Below are 27,913 nucleotides of genomic sequence, written 5' to 3'. Positions count from 1 at the left end.
CCACATTTTGGAAGGAGTTATGTCTATAGTGATAGGCCAACATTAGTGAAAACTTCTCTGTACTCAACTCAGCCTTCTGAGGTAATATACAGGAGTGAAAGTAAAGCCTTGAGGTGTTCCAGTTTGACTAGTGGTATGATTTTAATTAAACCAGTGAAAACCCTGCTGTAAATACTTGCACGTAGCTTAAATAAATTTCTGAATAGACTTAAGCTAAGTAACAATAGACTCTTTAAATTGCTGCAAACACCTCTGTAGATGCACTAATATTGTTTTGAAACATTCAGGTTAAACCAGTGCATGTTCTTCATACAGACAAGACAGTTCACTTATGCCATTCAGTACTTTGTGTGTCTACCACAGATGCTAGTGTGGGTATTAAACTCTGCTTGTCAATCACAGTTAATTACTTATTCTCCCTCCTACTAAAATAATTCAAATTTTTATTTATACAAAACCTTCATCTATAGTTGAATAATGCAGGAGGAGGAAACAGTTCATACTACATACATAACATGCTTAACACTTAGTTGCTAGTGAACACTACATCTGACAGGTTTAAAAACTCTGACATCAAATACAGCGGTGTTAGATCAATCCCAAGATTCCTACTGGCTTCAGCAGAAACAGGCCAACCCTGGGCATTTTTGGAAATCCCATCCTTACTATTCTGCAGGTTTTAATATACGTCCTAGAACAAAATGTTGAAAGAAATGTTACTTGCTACTGTAGGCTGAAGAAAGATTCCAAACAATCTTTTCAGCTTACTAAAATCCAAACCACTGTTGCCTCTTAAATAGCACTGTAGCTATTTTGGCTTCACCATTTGTCAATTTGACAATCCCTATACAAAGTTTTAATACCACACATCTGGGGGAAGATGGCAGTGTCTTATTTGGATAATAAATAGGCCTGCAGCTTCAGAGTTTGTGCATATTTAGGCACATCTCCATGAGTACAGTGTATTCCTGTTATGTGTCGTCAATATCTGTAGTATTGTCATTATCACTTGCTACAAGAACCTCTCTGTTCTCATAGGTCCAGAAGCCATTCAGATCAATTAGAATGCTAGTAACAGTGTCTCCTTGGCTACTGTTGATTAAGTCTTGAAGGGAGATCTTGTACGGATCCTTAGGCTTCACCATATCAAAGATTTCATCCTATGAAAGGAAAACCATAGAATTAAGAGGCACATTTATAAGCAGAATAGTGATTAATTTATCCCTAGCATGTACAGAATGATCATTTGGGCAGTCTGTGCCCCTCACTCATGAAGCTTTGATCTAAAATAAGATTGCATCTTAAGTACAGAGTGGTAGCTGAGTACACTGCCCCTCTAGTAATGGTCTTACTCAGCCAGAGAGGAAGTATGGTGGGCTCAGAAAGGCAGCATGAAGCGCTGCCACTTTAAAAAACAACAAAACACAAAGATATCAGGCAAATCCCTGCCTAATGTTATGGAATTTTCTCTTCATTAAACATGAGTCACTTGCAGTATTTCAAGACTTCTGAAACTAAATAGGGAACTGCTATCTAATATTATGTTAGAATGGTATCAGTAAGATGTAGTATGCTTTTAGTTACTGGCAGTTCTCAAGGTAGAGCTATTTGACTTCTTTACAAGTAAAACTTCCAATTATTGTCAAGCATCTAAAACCAAAGATGAGGTTCCGTGTGTGCTTACTGTAGGTACTTGCATCAGAAAAAAATGTACTAAGAGAAGTTGAGTACTAAAAACTTTGCTTTCAGAATAATTAGTCTAGAATGAAGGGGAATTTCCAAGGTCACATTGCTGACGAGTTGCATCAACTTTGCCATGCGGTAAAAAAATAGAACAGCTCACAAATACCCAGTGGCTACAATACTGTGCAAGTAAAATTTCAAATCTGTTTAATTCAAAAATTCCAGTTATGCGCGCACAGTATTCTCTATATTTAGGGAAAGCTAACCTTGACATCTTGAAAAGAAACTGGTTCTTGTCCATGGATTTTCATTTGTTCCTGAATAGCCTATAGGAAAAGAGAAGCTGTTAGAGCAGTAGAAACAAAACGGATAATGTAGTGTTCTACAGCTGCTCAGTACTAGATTTAAAAAAAAAATTGTCTAAAAGGGACAAGGTGGGGGAGATCTTTTATTGGACCAACTTCTGTTGGTGAGAGACAAGCTTTCAAGCCACACAGAGCTCTTCTTCAGGTCAAAAGCTTGTCTCCCTCTCTAACAGAAGTTGGTCCAATAAAAGATATTACTTCACCCACCTTTACTCTCTAATATCCGGGCACAGACACAGCTACACTACCTATTTAAAGAAAGATGTTAACCGTAGTGGTAGTGGCTGCAACCCATCCATCCTTCCATGAACAGAGTGAGCAATCCAAACAATGAAAGCAACTGGAACTAAATTATCCAGAGAGGCAGGACTGGATTAAGGTCAATCACGCTGGGTATGTCTACACTGCGACTGGCTGCGTGCACAGCAGGAGAAATGCAACTGGATAAATAGACCTATGCTAGCTGTCAGGGTTCCCTCCCCACTCTGGGAATAATCTACCAACCAGATAGGTAAACAAGGTGAGCACAGACCAGACCTTTGGGTTTTTAGGTTCTTAAAAAAACAGAACTTTAGTATAAAGGGAAAAAAAAGTAAAAGTAGTAACTCTGTAAAATCAGGATGGAGGGTAATTTTACAGGGTAATAAGATTTAAAACACCCAGGGTTCCCCTCTAGGCAAAACTTAAGTTACAAAAACAGGGATAAACCTCCCTCTTAGCACAGGGAAAATTGACAAGCTAAAACAAGATAATCTAACGCATTTCCTTGCTATTACTGTAATATTAGATGCATCATTTCAGTAGGAGCTGGATTACTTGCTTGGTCTCTCCCTTTGTCTCGGAGAGAACCACACAAAGCAAAAACCTTCCCCCTTAGATTTGAAAGTAGCTTCTCCCCTTATTGGTCAGGTGCCAACCACGTTATTTGAGCTTCTTAACCCTTACAGGTAAAGGAGGGATTTTATTCTACCCTTAGCTGTATGTTTGACAGTAGCTCTGAGCTACTGTGCTAAAAATAGTATTGTGGCCATTGCGACACAGGTGGTAGCATAGGCTAGCCACTCAATAAGTACCAGCCCACCTAATGCTGGGTTGGTAGCCTGTGCCATGACATCCACACTATTTTTAGTCTGCTAGTTCAAGCAGAGCTAGTGCAAGTCTGTTCACCAGGACAGGGAAGCATGCTCCCAGCTCCAGTGTAAATATACCCTATATGCCTGGGCCCTCAGCTTCTGGAGTGACATGATGATCTCAATCTTAACTTTCAGTGAAAAAAAATTGTTTCTGACCCTCACAGCTGCAACAAAAAGCTTGAAAATGTGACCCAAGTGTAACTGAGGCCTGTCTTAGTCTGCAGACAGCCTAAAAGTGTGAAGTGCCCGATTCATTTTAGCTATAAAAGCACTTATCACGCAAATGAAGGACATGGCTGAGGCAGGATCAGAGGGGCCCCAAGTGGGGGTATACCTGAAGGCCCCAGATTGCCTTAATTTGGTCCTGCACAAATTGCCAAACTGCTAGTGACCTGGTAGGAGCACACTTAGGACTTGTCCACATTTGAAATGCTAGAGCTGCTACAGTGCTTCAGTGTAGACACTATCTATGTTGACAGCAAGGGTTCTCCCTTTGGCATAGGTGATCCATCTTCCCAAGAGGCTGTAGCTAAGTCAACAGAAGAATTCTTCCATTGACTTAGCATTGCCTACATTGGGGCTCAGGTTTGCTTAACTATGCCACGCAGGGGTGTGGATTTTTCCTGAGCAACATAGTCAAGCTGACTTGACTCTTACTGTAGAACAGGCTTTAATATTTTTCTTTGTAGCCCACTTTGATAAACTTAAGACAATAGATTTACTGCTGTGGATAAGAAAGACCAATTCAAAGTTTGATACTGACAATTGAAGGGCATTACTGACATTATTGCAAAGGCAGGGAGTCACCTGTATAGAGAAAGGGTGCAGATGACCACACAATCGAATAAAAAATTACTGTATTTATGTAGGATTTCTGAATACTAACTGTACCCCAACTGCCTGCCATCCTCCATTTCAGAGGTGACTGCATTATAGTGGTACTGTACAAAAATTATTTAGTTTGTAAAGTGTTTTGAGACACAGGGTGTTAAGTAAACTATTATGCTGCTTTAAATGTTTAGATTCCACAGCAAAAAATACAACCGGTTCTGTATTAACTGAATGAAACCTTGCAGATTAAAGAAATGAATAATCTGAACAAAATGCAATTTTGCAGTGTAAAACATATTTGAACTTAACATCATGTGGAAATACACCCTAGTTTGAAGCCAATTTGAAACAAAACATAGCTTTTTATTCTCTAGATTTTTTTTATTAGACAAAATTTGAGATAGCGCTATACCTATTACATTTAGAAACTCAATGAATAAAGACAGTGATTCCTTGCCATAGGAGAGAGTTGAGGCACAACATGTTTCATTCACTACATAATTCTGTCCAAACATTTGAGTGGACCTTTGTAAATTGTACAGTAAGGGGGGAAAAACTAATCAGAAGATGGACCAATCAATGCCTGTGACAGAGTTCTGTATCTATTTTCTATAGCAAGCTACTTTGAAAGATGGAACCTGGATTCTGGTTGGTTAAAATAATTCACAGCAGTAGCTAAACTAAACCACAAGCTGGGAAGAGGTGGTCAGCATCTTTGTACAACGCACTAACAAATTTAGTAAGTTAACTAAATGAAGCCATGCAACATGGTGATAACCAACCCAACAGTATTTAGCAGCAGAAAACACATAGCGCCATGGCTGAGGGAGTACAACTTAAGGGCCTCATCAAATGTCCCCTGAAGTCAAGCAGAGTCTTTCCACTGATTTCAATAGCCATTGGCTCAGACAGTGAGGACGCCACTTCATGCAGATTTACCTTGTGAAATTAGCAATCATGCTTTATGTAATTTAAGAACTAATACAAGTTGTCAAATGTGACAAAATTGTCACCAAGTTCTTTTATTACAATTCTCTGGCACCATCTGAACCACCAGCAACAAGCCAATACTAAAGTGAACCTGTTTCACGCTCTGTATAGAATTCAGCTCAGGCTGGATTCTGTACCAGCACAGCACTTACTGAAAAAGCTTTGAAACTGTTCCAGTGTTTATTTGGAAGATTTCTGTTGAAAGATTGTGCTTTTCCAGAATGATATAATTGAAGTCACTATCAGTAAAGGGTTTTTGTTTAATAGACAGAAGGTTTATTACTGAACAGCAGCAAAGGGCATAAGACTATAAATAAGACTTTATGAGCTATGTCTGAATGCTTAATGAGCTGAATGAATATGTACTTGTTCTTGATTTGGATAGTGCAGGCTTGAATACAATGAAATGCAGTTGATTTTAGTATCTTGGTACAAAATGCCATGTGCAGATAATTAAAAATATTTGTGATTCTAACTTTATCTGACACAATTGTTGCTGAAGAAGGATCTTACCCCCGAGAACAGGATCAGGCAAATAACTCCCTCTGACATCAATCAAAGCCAGGATTGAGCCCCAAGCTATCAACACCAAAAATAATGGATAACTTTTCTTACTTAGTCTATTTTCTGCAAATATAGGCACTGCATAAGTTTTCAAGGAGATTCAACCATATGGAAAGTTTGAAGGGAGAGTTGCAAGCCAAAGGGAGATAACGTTACAGAAAAGTAAATTTGGAATTAGAGTAATTTTAATGACTTTTTTTTTTTAATGGAAGCTTAACTATGGGAACCTTCTTCACAGCTAAATATTGAGAAAAATATTTGATTCACAGAGCCTTAGAAAGTGCAATGAGTTATTAGTGTGCAATCTTGAAATGTTAATAAATGAAATGCTTGAAAATGCAAGTTAATAAACACAAGTCTGTCAGTTGGCATCATTGAGACTTTGTGGGATAATAAACATGACTGCAATATTGGTATAGAAAGGTACAGCTTGCTCAGGAAGGTCAGGCAGGGGGAAAAAGGGAGGAGGCGTTGCCTTATATATTAAAAATGTACACACTGGGACTAAGGTTGAGATGGAAATAGGAGACAGACTTGTTGAAAATCTCTGGATAAGGATAAAAGGGGTAAAAAAACAAGGGTGATGTCATGGTAGGGGTCTACTACAGACCATCTAAATAAGAAGAAGAGTTGGAGAAAGCTTTTTTTAAGACAATTAACAAAATCATCCAAAGCAACATGTGGAGTATGGGAACTGGGTAAGGAGCCGGTTCCCCCTCCTCCCCCACCCATGTGGCATCCCCCTGGCCTCAACTTGCCCCTGTGCCCCCCCTCCAGAACCCTCCCCCCAGGTTGCACCCCCCCTCCAGCACCCATAGCACTCCGCCCCCCCCCAAAGCCACGACTCGCTCCCCGAGCACCCGTGCCCCACTCCCCAACACCCACGGTACTTCCCCAGGCTGTGCCCTCCCCAGCACCTGCAGTGCCCCCTGAGTTCCTTCCCCCAGTTTTAGTAAGGGGTATTTTTAGTACAAGTCATGGACAGGTCACAGGCTGTGAATTTTTGTTTACTGTCCGTGACCTGTCCATGACTTTTATTAAAAATACCCGTGACTAAAACGTATCCTTAGTGATGGGGGAATTCAACTACCCAGGCATCTGTTGGGAAAATAATACAGCAGGGCACAGACTATCCAACACGTTCTTGGAATTATATTGGAGACAATTTTTTATTTCAGAAGGTGGAGAAAGCTACTAAGGGAGAGACTGTTCTAGATTGATTTTGATGAATAGGGAAGAACTGGTAGAGAATTTGAAAGTGAAAGGCAGCCTAGGTGAAAGTGATCATGACATTGTAGAGTTCATGATTCTAAGGAATGGTAGGAGGGAGAACAGTACACTAAAGATAATGGATTTCAAGAAGGCTGACTTTAGCAAACTGAGCGACTTGATAAGTTTTTCAAAGCAACATTATTAAGGGCACAAGAGCAAACTATCCCACTGTGTAGGAAAGACAGGAAGTATGACAAGAGACCATGATGGCTTAACCAGGACATATCAATGATCTAACTCAAAGAAGAGTCCTACAGAAAGTGGAAACTAGGTCAAATGACAAAGGATGAATATAAACAAATAACAGGTATGTAGGGACAAAATTAGAAAGACCAAAGCACAAAACAAAATTAAACTAGCTAGAGACATAAAGGGTAACAAGAAAACATTCTTCAAATACATTAGAAGCAAGAGGAAGACCAAGGACAAGGTAGGCCCATTACTCAATAAGGGGGAAAAAACAATAACAGAAAACGTGGAAGAGGCAGAAGTGCTAAATTACTTTTTCATTTTGGTTTTCATCAAAAAGGTTAGCAGCAATTGGATGACTAACATAGGTGAATGCCAGGGAAAATGAGGTAGGATCAGAGGCTAATATAGGGAAAGAACAAGTTAAAAATTATTTAGACGAGTTAGATGTCTTCAAGTCACCAGGACCTGATGAAATACATCCTAGAATACTCAAGCAACTGACTGAGGAGATAGCTGAGCCACTAGCGATTATCTTTGAAAAGTCATGGAAGATGGGAGAGATTCCAGAGGACTTGAAAAGGGCAAATATATTGCCAATCTATAAAAATGGAAATAAGGACAACCTGGGGAATTACAGACCAGTCGGCTTAACTTTAGTACCCTGAAAGATAATGGAGCAAATCATTAAGCAATCAATTTGCAAATACCAGGAAGATAATAAAGTGATAAGTACGAGTCAGTCTGGATTTGTCAAGAACAAATTGTGTCAAACCAACCTAATCATAGAAGATTAGGGTTGGAAGAGACCTCAGGAGGTCATCTAGTCCATCCCCCTACTCAAAGCAGGACCAACTAAATTAAAACCATTAAGGATGGAGATTCCACCACCTCCCTAGTTAACCCTTTCCTGTGCTTCACCACCCTTCTAGTGAAATAGTGTTTCCTAATATCCAACCTAGACCTCCCCCACTGCAACATGAGACCATTGCTTCTTGTTCTGTCATCTGCCACCACTGAGAACAGCCGAGCTCCATCCTCTTTGGAACCCCACTTCAGGTAGTTGAAGGCTGCTATCAAATCCCCCCTCACTCTTCTCTTCTGCAGACTAAACAAGCCCAGTTCCCTCAGTCTTGCCTTGTAAGTCATGTGCCCCAGCCCCCTGATCATTTTTGTGCCCTCTTAATAGCTTTTGTTGCCCTCCTAATAGCTTTCTTTGACAGGGTGACAAGCCTTGTGGACAGGGAGGAAGCGGTAAATGTGGTATATCTTGACCTTAGTAAGCCTTTTGATATTATCTTGCACAATCGTCTCATAAACAAACTAGGGAAATACTACCTAAATGGAACTAATATAAGATGAAAGCATAACTGGTTGGAAAACTATTCCCAGAGAGTAGTGATCAGTGGTTCACAGTCAAGCTGGAAGGGCATATTGAGTGGGGTCTCGCAGGGATCATTTTTGGGTCCAGTTCTGTTCAATATCTTCATCAAGGATTTAGATAATGGCATAGAAACTACATTTATAAAGTTTGTGGACAATACCAAGCTGGGAGGGGTTGCAAGTGCTTTGGAGGATAGGATTAAAATTCAAAATGATCTGGACAAACTGGATAAATGGTCTGAAGTAAACAGAATGAAATTCAATAAGGACAAATGCAAAGTACTCCACTTAGGAAGGAACAATCAGTTGCACACATACACAATGGGAAATGACTGCCTAGAAAGTAGTACTGCAGAAAGGGATCTGGGGGTCATAGTGGAGCACTGTTGCAAAAAAACTAAACATCGTTCTGGGGTGTATTAGCAGGAGTGTTGTAAGGAAGATACAAGTAATAATTCTTCTGTTCTACTCCATACTGATTAGCCCTCAACTGGAGTATTGTGTCCAGTTCTGGGTGCCACATTTCAGGAAAAATGTGGACAAATTGGAGCAAATCCAGATAAGAGTAACAAAAATGATTAAAGGTCTAGAAAACATGACCAAGGAGGGAAGATTGAAAAAAACTGGGTTGATTAGTCCGGAGAAGAGAAGACTGAGGGGGGGGACATGATAACAGTTTTCAAGTACATAAAAGGTTGTTACAAGGAGGAGGGAGAAAAATGATTCTCTTTAACCTCTGAGGATAGGATAAGAAGCAATGGACTTAAATTGCTGCAAGGAAGGTTTAGGTTGGAAAAAACTTCCTAATTGTCAGGGTAGATAAGCAATGGAATAAATTGCCTAGGGAGTTTGTGGAATCTCCATCATTGGAGATTTTTAAAAGCAAGTTAGACAAACACCTGTCAGGGATGGTCTAGAGATAATACTTAGGCCTTCCATGAGAGCCGGGGACTGGACTAGATGACCTCTCAAGGTCCCTTCCAGTCCTATGATTCTGTGATCTGCACACTAAAATAAAATCCTTTAAGTGGCTGCACAGAACTACCATTGTATTTTCTATTACTTCTAATGCATTTTGGATCCTCTGAGGCACTGAAACGCTGTGTATAAAGAAATTAAGAGCATCCCATACAGTTGTCTTTATTTTTTTACCTTGTAAGTAAGTCTTCATTATAGGGCAATTTCAACTGTTGGAACACCAAAATTATTTTCTATTGATTTAGATTAAATCAAAGCAGTTTAGTTTCTAATGCAGGTAAGATGTTGAAAATGCCTTCTGAATTATTTCCAAGTTTTAGAATGTGGGGTTTTAACATTTAAAATCTTTTTTAAAAATCTTTTTAAAGTTGACAAAAACCTCATAGAGAGCATAGGTAATTTAAAGTGATTCCCTGTAGATCTGTAAGTAGAAGCACAGAGACTCTAACAACACACATATAGAGACTTACCCTAAAGAAATAATTCAGGGAAAAAACATTCAGGTACCCTTTGTTCTCTATATCAAGCAGTTTGAAAATATATTGTAGAGCTGCAGGTTCCTTTCTGTTTTCTAATGCAAGCACAAAGTCCAGGTAGGTCTTATAGTCCTAAAAGAAAATACAATCATGATTATTACAGTCATCTTTTTAAATTGATTTTGCAAGCAGGAACATTGTAATTGGTGGCTATTTCACTGTAGGGTAGCCGTTAGGGCTTTTGGAAGACGACAACAAGAAACAGAAAATGGTTGCTGCCACTGAAGTGAATGGAGAAGTTTGTTTCTATGATTTACTGAGGCAGCATACCCATACTTTTTCACTAACATTTTATTTGTAAACTAAGGAATCTGTCCAGAAACCCAAATGAAACAGGCTATATACATTTAAACAATACTTGTTTATTACATCCTTAGATTGCCAAGCATAGTCCAGTTGGCTGAGATGGGGACCATATGACAAGGTAGTTTCCAAAAATTTCCTCCACTTCTAGTCAATAGTTTATAGCACTAAAATATTGATAGGCTTGCCATTGGCTGAGAGTGGGCCACATGACCAACGGACCTAAAACACAGGACTCTCAAAACAGGGTAACTAATGCTGCAGGACTTATAGGACCAAACAGACCCTGGGTTGAGACATTCAATATAGTAGAATTTGGATCATACTTTCTCTTTTTTCCATTAGTGCCACTGCTTTGGTTTCTTGATCACAATACAACAATTAACTATAGCTACCCACATAGGTTACATATACACGGTATTTCTATGCATTCATCACAACCCCATCCACTTTAGCTTAAAATTGGAGCCCCAGAACACAGACCGCTAGGGTGAATTCACAATTAACTACGTTTGCATTTTATAAACCATTTCAACATAAACACAAAGAACAGTGATACACTATAAATCAAGTGTTTCACGATAAACAATATACACATACGTTTTCACTGATTGTCTTTGTCCGTCCTAAGTCTTTAGTTTTAATTTATAGGCTCCTCACAATTCACTCTCATAGCTGTAGGAGGCACACAGCAAAACCACCATAGTCTTCTGCCTCACATTAACTTCACAATGAGGTTTATTATTTAACTAGCTGCTGGGTCAGCTCTCTAATGAACATTGTTCAGTTACTTGCCATTTGGATTTCATTCTTTGTTTAAAGAGAAAGAGCCAAAATCATTCCAGAAACATTCCTGCTTCTCCACATTTAGTTAACATTACTGCCTTCAGTTATTGGAGAGGAAAATTTATACTGGATTATCTTGGTTTGTTACAATGGTACCTCATCTCCTTTCACAAAAATATACTGGAATAACACATTACGCTTTTTGGTAATAATCAGATAATTATATTTTCTAAGCTTCTGCTCTGTTCAAGTTGCAGAAGCAGGTACTAAATAAAATAGTCATATTACTTTAATCTGTTCTTTGTTTTAAAGATAATGCTTATGCTAATAATATATCTATCATCGTTTTAGTACAGAATGTGTAAATCGGAGTGCAAGCTAGAGATTCATGATTACCATTTCTCCATCATAAGTCAGGCATTCCTGGAAGACACGATCTAAAAATATGTTGGTCAGAGTCCCTGTTCCATAGCGGGACAGTTCCTCTTTGCTGAGCATACCATTGTGATCTTTGTCAAGATTTAAATACTGGCCTAGGAAGAAAAAAATAGACTGAAAATACAATAAAATCTCCCTACATCATAGAAAAAGTAAATTTTAATGTGACAACACACAGACGTGTCAAGTTCATTTAACGTATTTCACATTATTTTGGATTAAAGTATATGTTATTAAGTAAAGTTATTAAATTGCAATGTTCTAGCTCTGTAAGAATATTTATAGTGCACCCTAAGCATATACAGAATGTAGAAAGACAAGGTCCCTGCCCCAAAGCACTAACAGCATAAATCACATGAAGATGGTACATGGAATAGAACAAGCCTCAGTACAGAAATGGAGAGTGACAATGTAAGAAAGTTTAGTGGCAATAGTGATTTTAAAGAAGGAATGGAGGGCAAATGGCACACAAGGAGGAGTCTGTTTCAGGGGTAAAGAAGAGATGCACAGATAAGAGTGGGAATAGACATAGGGAGCAGTTAGGACAGAAGGTAGGGAAGAGTCTAAGGAGCATGAAGAGAGATGCAAGGGATAGTGAATTTGAGGACCAAAAATATGAACATGATGCAGAAGGTGAGAGGGATGTAGTGAAGTGTGGAGGAAGCAGGAGAGGAAGATTATCTAAGCAGTGGGGTTTTACACAGATATGGGGCCACAGAGGAAAGGTAATACTGAGTCTCTGACTAAATTATGCAAGCTAGTGAATACAAATGACTGTGCATGTAGGAACATACCATAAACCCTCAATGCAGATGGAGCAGAAAACCAATTTGTTTCTTGACTTTCTTTAGAAAGTTCTTCATCCCTTAACTAAATGAAAAGGAAGCACCCAGTTAGAATTCAGGAAATGCAAAGTGAAAACAACAAAACATTTCAAGAGATTTTTTACCTCCAATAAATCATCCAGAAAGCTGCAAGCTAAAATATCTTGTATCTTTATCTTGCCTGCAGGAAAAGAAAAAAAAATCCGTAATATGGTCACCTAGTTACATATCAACCTGGCATTACTCACTTGAGAGGTTCCATTTACTTTAGTGGTACTGAGTGAATAAGGTTACCAGGATTGGGTCCTAAAGATTACCAGGAAAAACAATGCAATTTATTATCAATTATGTTTCCTAACCCCTCAAAAAGAGAATCAATGAAAAAGCTTATCACACAGACACAAGTTAAAACGTTAAATTTAAGGATCAAACACAAGTCATTTAAAAAAAATACAAATTAGCTGTTCAAGTGACAGCGTAAAACAAAGCCTGACATTTGTAAACTGTGTCTCAGTTCAAAAAGGAATCATTATGGAATTACACAATTTTAAAGACAGGAAGTTAGGATCAAAATTAGGAGTGTTCATTACGAAGTCACAAGTGAAACATAAACAACTTGTGTTTGTGCATTTGTGAAAGTTATAGGCCAGGTCTATACTGAAAATTTTTAACAGGATAGTAACATTGTTTGGGTGTGATTTTTTCTTTAATACAACATTTTTTATACTGGCAAAAGGCCTAATGTAGGCGTAGTTATAGTGGCAAAACATGCCAAAACAGCTTATTTCATTCAGGGAACTGGTATAAGCTATACCAGCAAAAGCAATCTTTTGATGGTGGAAGCTCTGTCTACACTAGGAGGGTTTCCTGGTATAGCTATACCACAAACCTTTTCTAGTGCAGATTAGGCCAGAGATACTCAAAAATCCAACTAACGAGAGTATATTAGATTGACAGAAAGATCTCTGGCTTGTGTTTTATAAGAATTACTTGGCAGAATACCATCAGAACTGAGGTAGTTGTTGTGCTGCACTTAACTGTAGTAGGGATTAATATAAAGCTAATCCTAGTTCATTTATTTTTGCCACAGTATAGCCCAACATATTATTTTTAATTTCTAAGCAAATACTCTGGAGTACAACTCTGAGGTGGTATTTCATTAGGACTCATTCTGACTCTGATCCTGCAATCTGATCTGTGCAGACACACCATTAAACCTATGCGGAACCCATAGTCTTCAGTAGAGTTCAGTCCGCACAGATCAGATTGCAAGATTGGGGCCTATGAAAATATTTGTACAGTGTTATAAAGATAGAAACAACTTCAGTATTCATATTTTAAAAGTAAAAACATTTCCACATATATTTGAGAGTTTGAAAACATAAATTTACCTGTTCTGAGAGGGTCTAAAAAGAAGAAGAACTTTCTAACCGCAGTGCAGACATAGAATGAGTAAAATGATTTTTCTAAACCATCCAACTGTGGCAAAGTAGGGATAAGTTCCAAAATATAATTTTCTAAATCCTGCAAAATTAAAAAAGGAAAGAAAATATGCTTTGAGATTATAAACATTGCCATTGTTCAATTTAAATTGTTTAAATTATTCTTTTGCTTTACAAGTTTTATTTGTTGAAAATATTATCCTGCAGCAACGTCACTGTACTGCTTGAGTTATTTAACCCTTTCTTCCAATTTTTAAACCTGAGTTTGACTAATGATGATCTCTTCCTCTACAAATTTCAGAAATTTACTGCACCTAGTAAATCACATGGTACCTTGAATAATTAGAGACTAATTAAAACCTCTATTCAGATGGTTTATACCATTGCCAGTAAAAGTGACAGGAGAAGAGCATATGACAGCACAGCAGCAGTTTTTTTGTGTCAAAATTAAAAGACACCAGGAGCAACAGGAAGAATAGAAGGTGCTGAGACATTGCTCCCTCATATGATGAAACAAACATTTCTGTACATGAGGTTGTTTCTTCAAGATGAACACCATGTAAAATGCACACCTGGCATTATGACTGGCACTGTTTCATTAGTAAAACGGGGGGGAGGGGGAAATACATGTGAATATGTGGTAAACCGAATCTTTGCCAAATGCCAGTGCACAATTGTGGGATCTGGATGTTCTTTTTGCTTAATAGTCAATCAACGATTTTATTTTTTAAGACTGCTACATGTGTAAAGATAAAATAATCTGAAGAGCATCTTTAGCACCAGTCTTTTACATCATCTCTTTATCAATAAATATAATAGAATATCAATTATCTGAAATCTTAGTATTGAAACCTCCCTAAGGAATTACCAGTATGTCTCCCAAACTAGCGATTCCCTTGCCATTAAATCTCTATTACTCTGTATAAACCCCTCTTTATCCAAACAAACCTGGTGTCACCCAAGATGTCTGGACTATTGGGATCTTACTCTAATGGAGAAACATTAAAGTACAAGTCACCTTTATCCTCTCTGTTGATTTAAGTTACCCAGAATAAAGTACATTAAATTTATGGAGTGGGCAGTACTTACCGATTCTCTGAGGTAACCCTGTCCTGCCACATCATATAAACTGAGGCCTATTCTTGTCTGGTGAAGCCATACTGTAAAAAAGGATTTAGAATCATGATACAGGATCCTTTTTTGGGGCAAAGAATAAATACTTAGTTAACACAGAGTTAAAGTTGACTGACAGTCTCTTGTACCCTTTCAGAATGTAAAATGCACCTATACTTAATCCTCTGAAAACCAGGAATTACAGATTTAAGATACATACCAATCCTGCCCCACAACCTTCACCCTACCACCCGGAGTTAACAAGCGTCACTGGGGATATACTGTAACTATGTTTCAGCCAAGGTTGCCCCACATGCAACTATGAGGAATGACTAAGTAAATGTGCCATTTTATGTGGTGTGTTGTGTCGCATGGAATTGTATTCTCTAATTTATCGGCATGTACTTATTACTCCTGAGGGAATTCTGTGCCAAAAAATTAAAAATTCTGCACTCATTTTAAAATTCTGCAACATTCTGCATATTTTGTCAATAAATATATGTGGAGGCTCCAGCATGGCAGTGGGGAGCACAGGCCACTGGCTGCACAGAGGTGGGAGATCACCCTGCAGCCCCACACCCCTGGGGACACGGACATGGCAGTGAGACTGTACCTGACCCTGATAGAGTGCAAGGGCCAGGCCTGCCCCAGAAATACACCAGGGTCATGCCCCTCTGTGCCATGCAAACCAAGATAGCAAGTGAGAGAGAGAGACTCTTGCATGCACACCCAACCCTAGCCCCCAATCTGGGTGTGGGGCAAGCAGGCTCAGCCCGAAAGGATCTAAGCAAGGAGGGGCTTAGTGTGGGGGGGATCCAGGTGTGGGGTGAGAGGCTTCTAAGTGGGGCAATCTGGGTGTGGGCAGCTTGGTATGGGGAGTGCACAGGGGCTTGTTGGGGGGGTTCCAGGTACAGTGGGAATGGGACTCTGCAGTGGGGTCCAGGTGAAGGTGGTTGGGGCTCAGCATGGGAAGTCAGGATGTGGGGGATGGGGCTTGGTTTGGGGGCTCAGTGGGGGGGGTGTCCAGGAGCAACTGGTTGGGGCTCAGTGGGAGGAGGGTGCAGGGAGCTTATCAGAGTGGTATAGGGGGATGGGGCTCGTTGAGGTGAGGGTTTGAGTGCAGGGGATTCAGCAGGGGATGGTCTAGGTGCGGGGGTTGGAGTCCGGATGCAGGGGTTGAGGTTCTGGGAGGGTATCTGGGGGGCGTCTGGATGCATGGGGGTTGTGCAACAGGGAGCAGCTCTCTGACACAGCCATGGCCGCTCTTTGCAGGGGAAGAGGAAGTCCCATCTTCCCCCGCCTCCAGCCTGGCTGGGACTAGAGATGAGCATGATGCAGGGTAGGAGCCACTGGCCAGTGCGTCCCCAGCCACCCACAGTGATTTACCTCCCTGCTGGCTGCTCAGGGCCGGCTCCAGGCACCAGCTTAGCAAGCAGATGCTTGGGGCGGCCACTCTGGAGAGGGGCGGCACGTCCAGGTATTCGGCGGCAATTCGGCGGAGGGTCTCTCGCTCCCGCTTGGAGCAAAGGACCTCCCGCTGAATTGCCACAGATCGCGATCGCGGCTTTTTTTTTTTTTTTTTGGCTGCTTGGGGCGGCAAAACCCCTGGAGCCGGCCCTGTGGCTGCTCCAGGCGCCCAAAACGCCACACCTGCGCTGCGGGGAGGGGTGCGTAACCACTTTTGCAGCTTCCCTTTGCTTCGCAATCAGAAACCATTTTTCTGCAAGGAAGCAAAGAAATCTGTGGGGGCATGAATTTTGTGCATGCGCAGTAGCACAGAATTCCCCAGGAGTATGTACTTCAGTGGCCCTTTACCGTTACTGTTAGGGTATATCTACCCAGCAGCTGGGGTTGCAATTCCCATCTTGAGTAGACGTGTGCATTCTGCTTGAGCCAGCACCTAAAACTAGCATTGTGGCTAGGGCGGCACAGGCACAGTGGTTTGGGCTAGCTACCTGAGTACAATCCTAGCCAAGGTCCTTCCTCATGGCTACAATCCTTCAATACCGGAGTACAATCCTATCTAAGATCCTTCTTCATGGCTAGCCGCTCAGGCCACACTGCTACTCCTAGCTTGCTAGCTTGAGCAGAGCTATTGTGAGTTCGCCTACCTAAGCTGGAAATTACACCTCCCTGATGCAGTATAGACATCCCCTTTAGAAACTGGTGCAGGGATTACTTGTAGCAAGTTGCAACAGCCCACACCACAATATATGGAGAGGTACATCTACACCTATGTGGAGCCCTCGTTTTTGTTCTGAGTTATGTGGGTTGTACAAAGAGTGGAGCAACACCGTTCAACCTTGACATGGGAATTTGTAGTAGTATGATAGTATCCATGATAGCGCACTACAGGACAGGGATAAGAGTAGGACATATTCCACCAGGAATCCTTAGGACAGGGGATGCTATCATCTGGCAAAATTGGGGTAGTCTGTGCAGGATAGGTGAAGTGGGTGAGTATAGGCCAGGCTGAGGCAGCTCATGTTCACAAAGCCCAACGTAAACACAACTTTTGCCTTAGTGAGGACATGGTTTGACATTTTCTCCTACTGTACCTATGTGCTTTGTCTCCACCAGTACTCCATATCATCTAGCAGAATAGAGTGCTATGTCACTTGTCGGGGACAGGTTGGGCTTGTGACACCCTGGCACCCCCATGTTCACCACTGTCATATAATTATGATATGTTTTGTACAAAGTATGCCTTGTGAATATCATTCTAAAAGTCCTGATCTGCTAGACACTAATATCTCATTGGATTGTAAGTACTATCACTGTATGTGAAGTTATGAAGTTTGGCTATGTATGTGCTACTGAAACATGTTGTGAGGTTGAAAATACCCACAAGTAGACTTTCAGGTACAACAATAAAAAGGCCAAACAATGTTGATTGCTTATTAAGGAAATACACACAAGCACATGGATTACCCCAGGAACTGTGTACAATAGAAACCTCTCAGACATAGCACTACACAATGGGAACTGTTTGACCCAGGTCACAGCAAAAGAGCTTTCCAGCAAGTTGGAAGAAGATATAAAACTTGGCTTCAATCTCCCTACAACACAACACCTGAAAGTACCAGAGGAAAAAAGACTGAACTGGGGGAGAAGTGCTAGTCCGAGGCAGGAAAGAAGGAAGCCTGCCTGTGTATGCAAAAGCTAACCTGATTGTACTATCTATCTGAGTGAGACACTGCTTGATTCAAATCCTAACTATTACATTAGGCTTAGATTGTGGTTTTGTTTTATTTCTTAGGACTTTCATCTGTTTGCTATCACTTAAAATCTATCTTTCTGTAGTTAATAAATCTGTTTTATCTTAACCAGTGTGTTTTTGAGTGAAGGGTTTGGGGAAAAATCTCAGCTCAGTTAACAAGGGTGTGTGCATCGTCCTCTTCACATTGAGGGAGGGGTGGACTAGGTAATAAATTCATACTGGTCAAGTTTTGACCAGGCCAGGATGGTACAGATCCAGGTTCCTAGGCTGGGGAGCTGCAGGTATTTTGGCTGGAGCCTATCTATTGTTGGTTCACGCACTGACTGGCAGAGCATACATGAACACAGCTGGGTGTGATCTCTGCCTGTGGATGTTGGTGTGAGCAAAAGCTTGGAGGGCTTTGCAGCTTGTCACAATGTCACAGTGAGAGAGGGAACCCAGATTGGTAGAACAGAGGGGCTCAGCTGTACCCCAGTTCCAGATGGCACCCCGGAGGGAACATATCACAGGGATATCACTCGAAGTGGGCAGAGTTAAGAGTGCAGGGTAGAACTGGTGTGTGCTTGAACTCTGTGTTTCCTGGTTTGCAGAGGTTTAAGTATAGAAGCATTTGATGTTCTGAAAGGATACAAGCTTCTGCAGTCAACCTTAACTCTGTGTAAATGAAGTTTTGGGGCACTGAATTTCTCTTGTTTTTTGAGGAAGTGCTGTTAGTAAGGAAGGTATGATTTAGGGACACAAAGAGGCTTTCTGGGAACACCTCACTACTATTCAGATACCACTTCTGCCCTCCCCCTGGCTCCTCCATGCTCTCAGTAGGGCTGGGAAGGTATGAGGAAAAAGGAAAGTTGTAACTGATGGGCTGTGAGAAGCACATCTACCAGCTGGAAGCAGTAATGCAGAGTGGAGGGAAGCTCCAGATTCCACTCTGGGGGCTAATGTAGGTGGAAGGGGCTCTGCACAATCTTCTGCAGCATAGCAGTACACAGGTGTCTTCTTAAGACATTTTTAGATTAATCAGAACATTCTCTGGAGAAGAATATAGCTTGACACAATAGCTCCAAGAGGTGTGAACTGATCTATTCACAAGAAGGTGCCACACAGACAACCTGCTTACACCTAAATGTGTAATGGAAGAAACCCAAAACTAACAAAAAAAAAAAAAAGCTTGTTTTGGAACTCAGGGCTGGTCTACTCTAGAAGCATCACCACTGATGCAGCTGCGCTACTGTGGCACGTCTGGTGAAGACGCCCTATGCCATCCGACAGGAGAGACCTCTCATCAAAAACCACCTCCACAAGAGGTGGTAGCTATATTGGCAAGAGAAGCTGACACATCTCTGTCCACACTGGCGCTTAGGTTAGTGGCTTATTCACACCCTGGAGTGACATAAGTTATACTGACATACGTGGTAATGTGTACAAGCCCTTGGTTGTTTAAAGAAGAGCATAAGGCATCTTAAATAGTTACCCATTCACTATTTTTCCTTGTGTGGTGTCAAATCTGCAACAGTAGCTTGGAATAGTCTTAGCAGGAAGTCAAGGTGTGAGTAAGCAGGAAGGCAGATGACTTTTAAAAGCTTTATTTCAAAGCCAGAAGGAACCTGCCATTGATATTTCAGGAGTTTGAATCTTTTTTCCTATAAAACAATACTCAGGAAAAAAAGGTGGAACAGGAAAATAGGATTTGTAACCCAAGGGCCAGATATTACTCCTGTTGAACAGAACTGCAAGTGTCCTGTTAGACTTCAACAGGTGAAGGGCCATACACTAGGAATATAATACGACTTAAGTATGCCTGAAAATAAAATAATATTCAGTATCACAGAGGAAATATCTACTCACCTTTTCTCATCACATAATTGAAGAACTGCATGATAGATATCCTTCCATAGGGGTCATTGTGGAGTAATTTAGCAAAGACTTTCGCTGTAAAGAACTGCCTACGAAACACAAGAATGACAACACTAAGGGTTTTTCTACACTAAGGGCTTGAAATGCAACAATCTAGACACTACCTATGGAATGAATTCTTCCATCAACCTAGTGCTGTCTACACCAGAGGTTAGGTTGGCTTAACTAGGTTGCTCAGGGGTGTGGATTTTGCACACCCCTGAGTGACGTAGCTGGGTTGATCTAACTTTTTACTGTAGACCAGGCATCAGACTGTGCAACCTAATATAATGACATCAAGTTGACTGGTTGATCCAGCTACAGTATATAAAACAACTAACAGTCTTCTGAATATTATTTCATGACAGGATAGGATATGTTATTTTTCTGGAAATGGATAAAAAGAATAGCAGACACTAGGCCAGATCTTAATCTCAGGCATGCTATCCAGGTGCCTCAGAAAATCCGTACTGTGAATGAATTGCACAAGCAAAGTAAGAGATTTTAAGAGAGATGCGCAGTGACATTCAAGGGATAGAAGAGATCAGAAAATGAACCAGAATTTTCAGAGCTGCCTGGTTTTCAACAAAAAAACAAAATATAAAATGTAATGTCCTGATACTGCAGTCGCTCCCTGTCCAATTTTCCTCATTGGTTTCAAGAGTAGTTTCCCACATTATACTATCAAAAGCTTTGTTTCTATTTATAGAAAGTAAACTATGCACCTCTTAACTAGGACAGCTCAGATTTAAGTTCAATAATGAACAGCATCAACTGCTGCTTAGTGGAGATGCCTGCTGATGATTTAATGGTCTTTTGTGTATTTCAATTCTAGTTAAATCTATTTACCCTTTTAGCAGCTTCCAAGTCTCCTTAACTAGGATGATGTATGAAGAAACTGTATGACCTGCCTGACTACAACCTGTTCCTGACTATTAGTTTGCTCCTGCCAAACCAAACAAACTAACCGGGCTGCTATGCTGGGTGTATAAAAGAGGCCTCTGACACTGGAGAGACACCAGGATCAGTCCATCTGTTAGTGTAGACAGTGCTTCTTCCCAGCCACAGGAGCTCTGCGGTTTCCTGGACAGTAGCATCACTATTAGAATAGTGTTTCTGTTCATAAGAACTTCCTCTTAATTAAAATGAAACAGGATTTACTGGGGGCATCTCAATCAAAAGGATCCTACCATGTCTAACATTAACTTTTTTGCAGGGGTGCAAATTGAAGAGTCCAGTGATAATTTTCTTATATACCATTTGCTCACCCTTAATTAAACTTCCTATTATAACTTTAAATAATTACAAAGCATATAGTATTATGATCTTAAATAGCTGTTTAGCTTTAGTAAGCATGTACTAGATAAAGGAGCCTTACTTGCATTTGGGTCCAGCTTTCTCACCAACTTTCAAGAAGCTCTCATAATTGATCATTGCTTCCTCCCCAATCAGAGGTGGTGTCTGATGTTTGTCCAGCAGAAACCACAAATTCTTAAAAGGGATTTAGATTTGGTTAGGGAAATATCACATAACAAATGTTAACACGCTCAAACAGGTTACTCATATCTAGGGCTCCGTGTCTGTCACAGATGTCACGGAAGACACTGATTTGGTGACTTTCTGCGATCTCCATGACTTCTGCAGGGGCCAGTGTGGCTGACCCCAGGGCCAGCTGCTCAGGTGGCCCCTGGGACAGCCACACCAGCCGCTGCGGGAGTGGCCCCGGGGACAGCCACACCAGTCACTGCTCCAGCGGACCCCTGGGATGGACGGAGCAGCCACGGTCCATGGCCCCTGGCAGCTGGTGCCACTGGCCCTGCCCCCCCCGGCCAAGATTTAATCACATGCATTTTTGGTATAAGTCATGGACAGGTCAAGGGCTGTGAATTTTTGTTTATTGCCCGTGAACTGCCCATGACTTTTACTAAAAATACCAGTGACTAAATCATAGCCGTACTCATATCTAAGAGTATGTCTTCAATTCAGAGTTAACTTGGGCGACCAGCACTCAGCTCTGAGCACCCAGGTTGGCCTAGCTCAGGTGCAAGCTGCCACATTGCAAACCTATAGTTGAATGTGTCCACCCAACTGCATCCATACTGGTACTCTACTCATCTGTGTGTATCGTTTGGGGGGCCACAGCCCATGGTTCTTTGTACCCAGTAAGTTAAGCTGTTCTTTGCTTCTTTCTCAGTAAATTGCATAGGTACTGGACCTAGGGGTGCTGCTGCACCCCCTAGCTTGAACTAGTTTCTACCATATAGATGGTTTACAGTTTGGTTCAATGGCTCTCAGCACCCCCACTATTGCTCCAGCGCCCCTGGTGAATCGTGGGAGAACTTGTCTGTCCTGGCTATTCAGGGGGAATTGTGGGAAGGCATTGGAGGACTATCAGCACTTGAGTGGTTTAACTTGTGTTCACACTACAAAATTGGCAGGCTAGCAGCCCACGTGTAAACAGCACTTAAGCTTTAGTTCACACCCCAAGATGGGCCAACTAGCTGGGGTATAAAGCATCACCACACTCAGGTGAGAGGTTTTGTAGGTGGGCAGAAGCCAGGATAGGGGAAACACTTGAGGCAAGAGCCTGAGTTAACTCTGCAGTGAAGACAAGCCCTAACAATAGACTTATAGACTTTAAGGTCAGAAGGGACCATCACGATAATCTAATCTGACCTCCTGCATGTTGCAGGCCACAGAACCTCACCCACTCACTCCTCTAATAGATCCATAACCTCTGGCTGAGTTACTGAAATCCTCAAATCATGGTTTAAAGACTTAAAGTTACAGAGAATGCACCATTTACACTAGTTGAAACCTGCAAGTGACCCATGCCCCATGCTGCAGAGGAAGGCGAAAACCCCCCAGGGTCTCTGCCAATCTGACCCAGGGGAAAATTCCTTCCCAACTCCAAATATGGTGATCAGTTAGACTCTGAGCACATGGGCAAGCCCCAGCAGCCAGACAACTGGGAAATAATTCTCTACAGTAAGTCAGAGCCCTCCCCATCTTCTGTCCCATCACCAGCCATTGGAGATATTTGCTGCTCGCAGTCGCAGACCAGCTACTTGCAATTGTAGGCAGTCTCATCAGACCATCCTCTCCATAAATTTATCAAGCTGAGTCTTGAAGCCAGTTAGTTTTCTTGCCCACACTGCTCCCTTTGGAAGGCTGTTCCAGAACTTCACTCCTCTGATGGTTAGATTAAGAAATGATAAATTCTTAGTGCCTTCTTACCTGCAGCTCTTCATTATCTAACAGCTCTCTACTTTTTCTCTGTAGAAAGACTGCTCTAGATTCTTCTCTTAATTTCTGCAGCAAGACTTCATCCTCAGCCGGTAGCTAAAAATATTACAATGTTATTATTTATATTGCACTCCTTAAGCCCCAATCAAGATCAGGGTCCTGTTTTGCTACGTGCTCTACAAGCACATCAGAATACAAGTCTCTGTTTTACAAAGAGTTTACAGTCTAATCTGTAAGAATATACAATCTACCAAAAAAAATAGGACAGAAGGAAGGAGTATGTTTTTAATCGTGTATTAAATATGGCCTACATATTTCCATATTGATATTATAAACTTTGTAATATGGGCTGGAATTATATTTGCTATGGAGCCAAAACCACTGCAAGATGTTAGTTTCTGATCTCATGAAAGACAAATAACGGCAAAATGTCTCAAGTCACTGTCTCCTATTACTTCTTGGTTTATAGCCCAACTTTGATTGATGCATAAAAATACCTTTTCATATCTTTTGCATGGTACAACTATTGCCAAACATCTGACACTGAACAATATCCTGGTCAATGTAACCTAAAATCCTTAATATGGTTCCTGTGAATTTATAAGCATTTTCAAAGTGTAAATTTCATATTACCGCTTCATTAAGTACTTTTGCCAAACAGTACACTCAGATGTGTGCCATGGATTTTACTAGAACCTGAGGATGTGTGGGATGTCAGTGCAATCTGTATTTCAGTAGGAGCATCTTCAATCCTCAGCATGCTGTATTTAGGAAAATGCTATTTTATATAATGGATACATATGTGAAAAAGTAGACACAAATAGTTTTTACTGATTATTTAAAGGTCTAGGACAGAGAATTCTATTTTTTTGTAGGGTTAATACTTATTTCATTTTCTGGTAACTTTTCCCCCCCGCTTTCAAGTTTATTACCTTTGGTAGGAAAAAAAAGTATTAATTACTACTTTGCATTGAAGAGCCTGATTTTTATTTTTTTTTTTCAAATAATGAGGGGCTTCAAAAAAACTAACACAAATGCAAGGCTGACATGGGCATTCTATGCTATAATATCAAGGGCTACAGTCAAAATCCGTGGCTCTGGACTGACCACTGGTTTCTTTCTTACAGAGGTGACGTGCTTGACCAACTCCTTCTGTTGGATAACAAAAGCAACAACTCTACCCTTAGATTACAAGACCAGTGACCCATCCTTTTGGCAAAATGAGTATCTTATTCATGGCTAATGAGAGACAGGAAATGCAGAAAATAAAATAGAAAAGGTGGTTTCCAGGTCCTAGAGCTTGATATGACATTGTCATATGGAGAGAGCCCTCATTCATTCAAGAAAGGTTGGGAAGTGTAGAAAAAAAATAATCACACAATAGGCTGTTGTGACAAATGTATAACTATTGTCAAACTAATTGTGTGACACCTTCTGCAAATGCTCAGGAAACAGGGTAGGGACTTCACAGTACTTGCATTCCAGGGTCATGAATTGCACGTAAAAGTTGGAAAAGATGGGAAGTGGGATTTCAAGTTTTGAAAACAGAGAAAATATATATTTTATGTTGCTCAAGGGCTAACCCAATTAATCCATTTGCTACAGCATTATCAAACTATTTCATGGCTTAATCAGATCCTCCTCAGCAGCTGTATAAGATTCATGAAATCCACAACTAGAAGGGAAAAACACTAACAACTCTCAAATTCTGACCCAATGTAGTTTTTGCTACTAAAATGCCAGTATTAAAGAGGTAAAGTTTTTCTGCTTTGAGTGGTATATTCTTAGGTTTAAGTAGCTCTGGATATACCACTTACCCTGTAATAAAACCGTGGTATATTCATGTAGGATGTATTAACGCTTTTTCTTCCTCCTTTCCATTCCATGTAGTATTTTGTAAACAACTCCATTTCTTCATCCTTTAGCTCTTGTTCACTTTTTTTAGCTGCTTAACATAGAACAGAATATCTTACATTTTACCCCCAGGTAGACTGATTTTAACAAAGTGTTGGGTTAAAGGAAATCCATTTTGCTTTTATATAATTGCATTTTTAAACAACCAGTGTCACTATAATTTGTATAATCTGCAGAGGGCATAAAGTAAAAGGCATAAATGCCTGGAAAACAGCAGACGTACATCATGTTTGTCTGCTCCCCAAAGGCTTGCAGAAGACCCTCTCTGCTAACACCATGTGCTCGGAAAGCTTTGAGTAGAGGAGGGCAGGGCTGTGGCTGGAAAAGGCAGGGAGCAGTCAGTTCTCTGGTGCTATTTTTTTAAATGTAATTCTGCTACAGTCACTAAGTCACCTCAGAGTCTTAATGTGCATTCACAAGGGAGGTCTCTGTGGCAACATGACTCCCTCAAGAGTAGCACTACTATTGGATGAGGCAAAGTAGGTGCAGGTTCCCACAATTTCCCTGCAGATGCACAAGTTCCTTAGGGTTTCAGGACTACAATCCCTGCATACTACCACAAACCCTTGGAAGAAAGATCCTGTTTGTTTCATCATAATGTGAAAGTCAAGGTTCCTGTGGTTTTTCCCCCTCACAGGAAGAGTGCACATTCTACATTTGCATTTAGCATAACTTTCTGCACATATCTAACTAAAGACTAATGAAAGCTTAGCAGTTGCTAAAACATACCTATATTAATTTAATCTATAATTTTTGCATTTACTATTTGTAGAAATTATAGATTAACTATCATGAAAAACTTGGCTTCAACCCCCACTTGTCTTTTGGGCTAGGACTATTTCTCCCTCTCTCTTCAGATCATTCATTGAAGAGAAATTATTGCTGTACATTACACTTGTATTTCTTTTGAGTAGAACTAAGGGGGCTCCACTCCATCCCCATGCAGTATTGTAAGCAAAGTTCAAAGTGTCAGAAACTATCTCCAGACATGTCTAAGTAATTGCTAATAAAGTAGTAAAATCTTTGAAGAAAATTGTAAGAATACCAACATCCTCAGTAATGTGAATGAGAAATAAAAAGCACTACATTTTATTCAGTTACAACTAAATAAAAGTACAAATTACTACACATTTATTTGCATTTATTCTTCATACAAAAGGTATGCAAATATACTAATTAGGTACTAAGATACCACAGCAAGGAGCTGGGTATATGTGCCTGAATACATTAGATAGGCACATCTCCTATCTATCAAAGATGCCAGCCAACCTGAAGTCCTTGGTATAAACAAAGGTTTGTCACTACTGCTCTAAAACCAATTATGTGGCTGTACAAGCCTGCAAGTTGTTGTTCCTAGGATTCATACAATAGTTGAAGCTACTTTCTACTTGGGGGGAAGTGTTTTTTTGAAAGTCGTTTCTTTAGCTTGCATCATGCAATGATATGGTATCAATTTCACTGTGCACACTTTAACAATATATTGTCGTGGGGAGGGAAAGAAAACATTACCAGCATACAGTGCAGACCCAAAAGCACTTGGACTTGGAATCTGGCAAGCTCTGTCACTCACGTGTAATGTAAAACATCCTACAGGTTGCATCATTTTCAGCAGGAATGTTTTATGTGGCAAAGACAAGGGGTCTTTTTTTAAATGCAAAGAGCTGAAATGTGATTTGTGTGAGACCTCAGCTCTAGTGTCAGGTGTGGGCCTCGCAGTCCTGGAGGCATCTCAGGGCCCTCATGAGCACAGGGAGCTCCAGCGAGGCTACACTAGCCTTTCAGATGTGGTAGGTAGCACGTGTTAGCTAATGTCACACCCTAGACGAGGCCTGTGTGACCTCACCCCGACTGCAGGGATCGGGCTCCATGGCCCGTTCAGGCTTGACCCCTACCCCCGCTGAGGCAGCCTACCGGGGCGGGACAGGCACCCACTACGGTGCTGCTTTGTGACAGGGACGCCCGTCTGCTCGCTCACTGCACTGAGGGCCCGAACAGAGCCAGCTCGGGACCGGCTGGTTCCAGGGCAGGGCCGGGCTGTCAGCACAGCCCCTTAGCTCCGCGCTGGATCGGGCCCGGGCAGAGCCAGAGACGCTCCCGTCCGCTCTCTGGGGGACCCCGCAGCCTCTGCGCCCCGCTTCCCGCTCGCTCCATGCTCCCCGCGCACTCACGGCCGGTGCAGGCGGCCAGCCGGCCCCGCAACGCCTCTTTCCACTCCATGCCCCACAACGCAACGCAACGCCCCAACGGGCGCACATCCGGGTTACTGTTCCGCCATCACGTGACCACCATGCTCGGTGCGGGTAAGAAGCTGCTAAGGGGGCCCTGGGAATTACTTCCGGCGCCTGCGACCTGTCCCATACGCCTCGTACGTCTCCGGCCGACTAAAGCTACTGGCGCTGACACCCTGCCCGTAACCAATATGGCAGCCACGGGCCCCTAAGGTCACTTTACTGTGCTCTGTTCTCATTGGATCCCTGTGATCACATGCGTAACACGAGCCGGCAGTCTGGACTGTGGCGAGCCTCATACAGAGCCCCGATTGGCGGACGGACCGTTCAGCGCGTGGCAGGGAGAAAAACAGGAAAAGCTCTTCCTTATGTAGAGCGACTGCACGGGTGCGGCTCCGCTGTTACGTGACCCGCCCCCTTCGGCTATGAGTGGCATCCACCAGAGCCGCTCAGCGCTGCGATACTGACACCAGCGGCGGATCGCCTGAGACAGGTCCGCGTGGGGAAGGCAGCAAAGGCATGGCCCGCAATTGGACCACAGGGACTACATTCCCCCAGTACGTGCTGCGCACCCTGTAGAGG

At 41.5% G+C, this 27,913-nt stretch overlaps 2 protein-coding genes across 13 annotated transcripts in view; one reads left to right on the top strand and one right to left on the bottom strand.

Moving 5' to 3' along the window:
* Nucleotides 1–120: 120 nt before the first annotated feature.
* Nucleotides 121–27,407, bottom strand: PPP2R3C (protein phosphatase 2 regulatory subunit B''gamma). 4 transcript variants are annotated; one of them, XM_039536490.1, is made up of 13 exons: nucleotides 26,613–26,904; nucleotides 25,007–25,134; nucleotides 23,181–23,285; nucleotides 21,322–21,434; nucleotides 19,896–19,993; nucleotides 14,807–14,877; nucleotides 13,667–13,799; nucleotides 12,401–12,456; nucleotides 12,246–12,321; nucleotides 11,410–11,546; nucleotides 9,859–9,996; nucleotides 1,950–2,009; nucleotides 121–1,160 (listed from the first exon to the last, which is right to left on the bottom strand). In XM_039536490.1, the coding sequence occupies exons 1-13, from the start codon at nucleotides 26,704–26,706 to the stop codon at nucleotides 972–974; spliced, it is 1,398 nt and encodes a 465-aa protein (XP_039392424.1). In that variant the 5' UTR covers nucleotides 26,707–26,904; the 3' UTR covers nucleotides 121–971. The 4 variants fall into 4 exon arrangements, with proteins under 4 accessions (XP_039392424.1, XP_039392420.1, XP_039392422.1 ...); XM_039536486.1 differs by lacking the exon at nucleotides 26,613–26,904 and adding an exon at nucleotides 27,272–27,403 and having other exon boundaries at nucleotides 122–1,160; nucleotides 25,007–25,137; XM_039536488.1 differs by lacking the exon at nucleotides 26,613–26,904 and adding an exon at nucleotides 25,327–25,517 and having other exon boundaries at nucleotides 123–1,160.
* LOC120404270 (protein only RNase P catalytic subunit) overlaps nucleotides 27,323–27,913 on the top strand; it is a 76,948-nt gene continuing 76,357 nt past the window's right edge. For 2 of the 9 annotated variants that reach the window (XM_039536477.1, XM_039536471.1), the window contains exon 1: nucleotides 27,642–27,824. Coding sequence is in view for 2 of the 9 variants with exons in the window: in XM_039536469.1 (XP_039392403.1) it covers nucleotides 27,851–27,888 (38 nt within the window). In the remaining 7 variants the exon portion in view is untranslated. Of the gene's footprint in view, nucleotides 27,889–27,913 lie in introns of all 9 variants that reach the window. The other 7 variants (XM_039536476.1, XM_039536469.1, XM_039536480.1 and 4 more) reach the window with 7 other exon arrangements.

This window comes from Mauremys reevesii, linkage group 4, assembly GCF_016161935.1.
Source record: "Mauremys reevesii isolate NIE-2019 linkage group 4, ASM1616193v1, whole genome shotgun sequence".
Lineage (NCBI taxonomy): Eukaryota > Metazoa > Chordata > Testudines > Geoemydidae > Mauremys > Mauremys reevesii.
This window is presented reverse-complemented; position numbering and strand designations above follow the sequence as displayed.

Bases quoted from the DNA above. Each gene is read 5' to 3' on its own strand.
- PPP2R3C (XM_039536490.1), bottom strand. From the start codon at position 26,706: ATGATGCAACCTGTAGGATGTTTTACATTACACGTGAGTGACAGAGCT. The intron at 19,994-21,321 runs GTAAGGCTCCTT...TGTGTTTCGTAG, and splicing joins AAAGCTGGACCCAAATGCAA to GCAGTTCTTTACAGCGAAAG. The intron at 12,322-12,400 runs GTAAAAAATCTC...CTTTTCATTTAG, and splicing joins TTCTGGATGATTTATTGGAG to TTAAGGGATGAAGAACTTTC.